Source organism: Myotis davidii, unplaced genomic scaffold, assembly GCF_000327345.1.
Source record: "Myotis davidii unplaced genomic scaffold, ASM32734v1 scaffold287, whole genome shotgun sequence".
In the NCBI taxonomy this organism is placed as follows: Eukaryota; Metazoa; Chordata; class Mammalia; order Chiroptera; family Vespertilionidae; genus Myotis; species Myotis davidii.
The window spans coordinates 146,310-149,524 of record NW_006297658.1 but is presented as its reverse complement, the minus strand read 5'-3'; the positions used below and the strand labels follow the sequence as shown (position 1 = coordinate 149,524).

At 54.6% G+C, this 3,215-nt stretch overlaps 1 protein-coding gene across 2 annotated transcripts in view; it reads left to right on the top strand.

Moving 5' to 3' along the window:
* The window catches only part of IPPK (inositol-pentakisphosphate 2-kinase), a 73,745-nt gene that overhangs the window by 64,260 nt on the left and 6,270 nt on the right, over positions 1-3,215 (top strand). The window contains exon 11 of one of the 2 annotated variants that reach the window (XM_015570198.1): positions 1,575-1,679. The exons of the other annotated variant lie outside the window; for it this stretch is intronic. Within the exon in view, the coding sequence (XP_015425684.1) occupies positions 1,575-1,655 (81 nt within the window). The 3' untranslated portion in view covers positions 1,656-1,679. Of the gene's footprint in view, positions 1-1,574; positions 1,680-3,215 lie in introns of those variants that run through there. 2 annotated transcript variants of the gene reach the window in all.

Here is a 3,215-nt window from a genome sequence, read left to right as displayed (position 1 = left end):
AAATACCTCATGATCTTACTCATTTGTGGAATATAAAGAACAGTATAAACTGTTGAACAAAAATAGAGGCAAAGAAGCATCGAACAGAGTGTCAAAATACAGCAGGAAGGTAGGGGATGCGGGGGGTAAGAGATCAAGTGAAGGACTTGTATGCATGCATATAAACACAACCAACAGACGTAAGACACTTGTGTGTGTGTGGGGGGGGGCAGTTGTGGTGTGAGGGCAAGTGCCGGGGGTAGGGGAGACCAGAGGAAGGTCAATGTGGGGGAAAAAAGAGACCTATATACTACTATTTGTAATACCTTAAAAATACACACACACACACACACACACACACACACACACACACTGTAGTGGCCCGGTGCATGAAATTCGTGCACATTAAAAGGGTCTTAATTAGAGGAAATATTTTAATATTGCTATTTGCCCTTTCTCCATAATAGAAATGTTAGAGATGAAAGAAAATTAGTAAAATGTATATGAAAATCTTCCTCCTTTCAGAGTCTGGGGTGCACCACGGGACCCAGAGTGAAGTCCCCGCCCATCCACATGCACCTCAAAATTGCATAAGACCCAGACCCGGCCCGCCCCACCATTGGACTAGATCCAGACTTGGCTGGTCCCACCCTTGTCAAGCCCCACTGGGTGGGGGATGCAGCCTCAGGTCTCCTGGCCCAGCTCTGGGGCGGGGGCGCGGTCTGAGGTCCCCAAGCCCGGGCCAGGCGGGGGGTGCACCTTGAGATCCCCTGTCAAGCCCCACCAGATGGGGGTAGTGACCTGAGTTCCCCCATCAAGCCCCGCTGGGTGGGGGGTGGGGCACAGCCTGAGGTCCCCCATCAAGCCCTGCTGGGCAGGGTTGCAGCCTGAGGTCCCCCAGCCCAGCACTGGGGCAGGGGGACGCACCTTGAGGTCTCCTGTCAAGTTCGGCCAGTCAGAGGGCGTAGCCTCAGGTCCCTGCTGATTGCTCGTTAAGGCTCGTTATGGGAACTTGGCCTCCGCTGTGGGTGCAGCCATCTTGTGTTACCGAAACCCCCGCTCCGCTGTGGGAGGCATCTTTGTGGTGGAGTGACGGTCAATTTTCATAGTCCCTCTTTATTATATAGGAGAGATATATACTAGAGGCCTGGCCGGGGGAAGGGGGCCCCTCAGTCTGGCCTGCACCCTCTCCAATCCAAGACCCCTCGAGGAATGTCCGATTGCCGGTTTGTGCCTGCACTTTTAACAGATGACAGCTCCGTTGTTGTTTCTTCTCATGGAATTAGTAGGCATTCAAAGTGTGTATACATTTTGGGGGGACACCCTGTATATTTCTAGTCAGCGGTAAAAGGTTGCAATGCGGATTTGGAACCCCCAGACAGGGACCCTCGCTCTCTCCCCACATGTCTCCCCCCTTCACTTTCCACCTTCGTGGGCAGCAGGAGAATCAATGTTTTCTCTCATTAATTCGGAAAAGCATGTCCTGTTACCTGCTGCCCAGCAGGAGTGCACTAGGACCCACGGGAGGGAAGCTCAGTCAGGGCAGCCTTCACTCATGGGCACTGGCACCCAAAGTGCACATTCCTCCTCTGCAGTCACCCCGACTCTTCTGCCGTGTCACTGAGAGGATGGACCTCTTCGCCTCCTCTGGGTTCCCGATCTTGAACACTGACTGAAGGCACCTCAGCGAGGACCCCCTGCACCCACCAGGTGTGTCTGTCGACACCTGCTCTCACCTCAGCACCTGCATTAGCCCCACAGAGGCGATCTCGTCGCTGCACTGGCCTCCGTGGGAACAGGGCGTCACCACTCCGCCCTCTCACTATCCTTTCACAGGCGCCCACTCCGAGCACCCAGAACACCCTGACACTCTCCAAAGGACATGAGCGTGCCGGAGGGGATGTGTGCACGTCCTGTGGGGAATGTAGGCATGCTGGGTTTGATGGAAGTGCGGTGGAGGGGCGGGGAGAACTTGCGCGCGCCATGGTCCAGGACTGTTGCAGGTGCGAGTGGGTGACAGTGCACTGGGGGATGTTTGCACACTAGGGGGGAGGAGAGGATGTGTGCACCGGAGGCCTGTGGCTTCGCAGATCCACAAACACCCATGGCATGGCCAGCAGGGCATCAATCTGGCCCGCTATGGTGGCTGTCCCTGCGATCGCACACCTTCTGGGCCAGGAGGCGGGACTTGTGCAGCCACTCCTTGGCACTGATGGCCTGCAGGCCCTACTTCAGCTCAGCCCGCAGGCTCCACTTGGCACGCTCACAGCTCCTGCCGCTGCTATGTGGGAAGTATAGGCCGCCCTCTGCCAGCCTGCCTTCCCCGCCCAGAGGTTCTCCACAGGCACATCTTCTCCTCCTCCCCTGGTGTGCAAACGTCCCCCAGCGCACTGTCACCCACACTTGAATGTAGTCTAATTTACCTATGCACGTGCACTGCCCACCAGCCCAGAGCACCTGGGGCCAGACTCTCCTCACCTGTGCACGCTGCCCACCGGCCTGGAGCGCACTTCCCACCAGCCCAGAGCGGCCAGGGCGCCTGCATTCTGCCCAAAGGCCCTCTGCAGGCGGGGCGGAATGCCTGCATCATCGCCGTGGCAACGACAGAAGCATCCTGGCCCGGCCGCTGCCATCTTTGTCGTGAAGTGACCCTCAATTTGCATATTTTCTCCTTATTGGCTGTGGGCACCATCGTCTTTGTTGTGGAGTGCTGGTTAATTTGCATATTACTCTTTTATTGGATAGGATAAAAGATGCAGCATTTTGGAAACTAACTCAAAGAGGGGGTTCATCATGCTTATTGTTCCCAGAGCCCTGGAGGTTGCTCAAAAGTGCCCGTTGGCCAATCTTCCCAAATTGTCACTGTGCCCCTTCCTGGACAGAAAAGACCCAAATGTCTTTGTGTCCCTGGTCCCACACTTCTCCCTCCCTGGCCTTTCATACAGATGTTTTTGATATTTTGTCCAGCTTTTTCTAGTTGACCTCAGCGGTTGGCGCCAGTTACAGTCCAGCAGTACTCGAAGGGTAAGCCCAGCCCTCTCATTCTATGTCAGATACTAGTATCCTATCTAATAAAAGACAAAAATGGTAATTGGCTTACGACCAATACCCTTTTCATTGGCTAATCAGGGCTATATGCAAATTAACTGCCAACTAAAATTGGCAGTTAACTGCCAACAAGATGGTGGTTAATTTGCATATGTAGGCACAATGCAGGGAGGCGAAAGGGAAAGCAG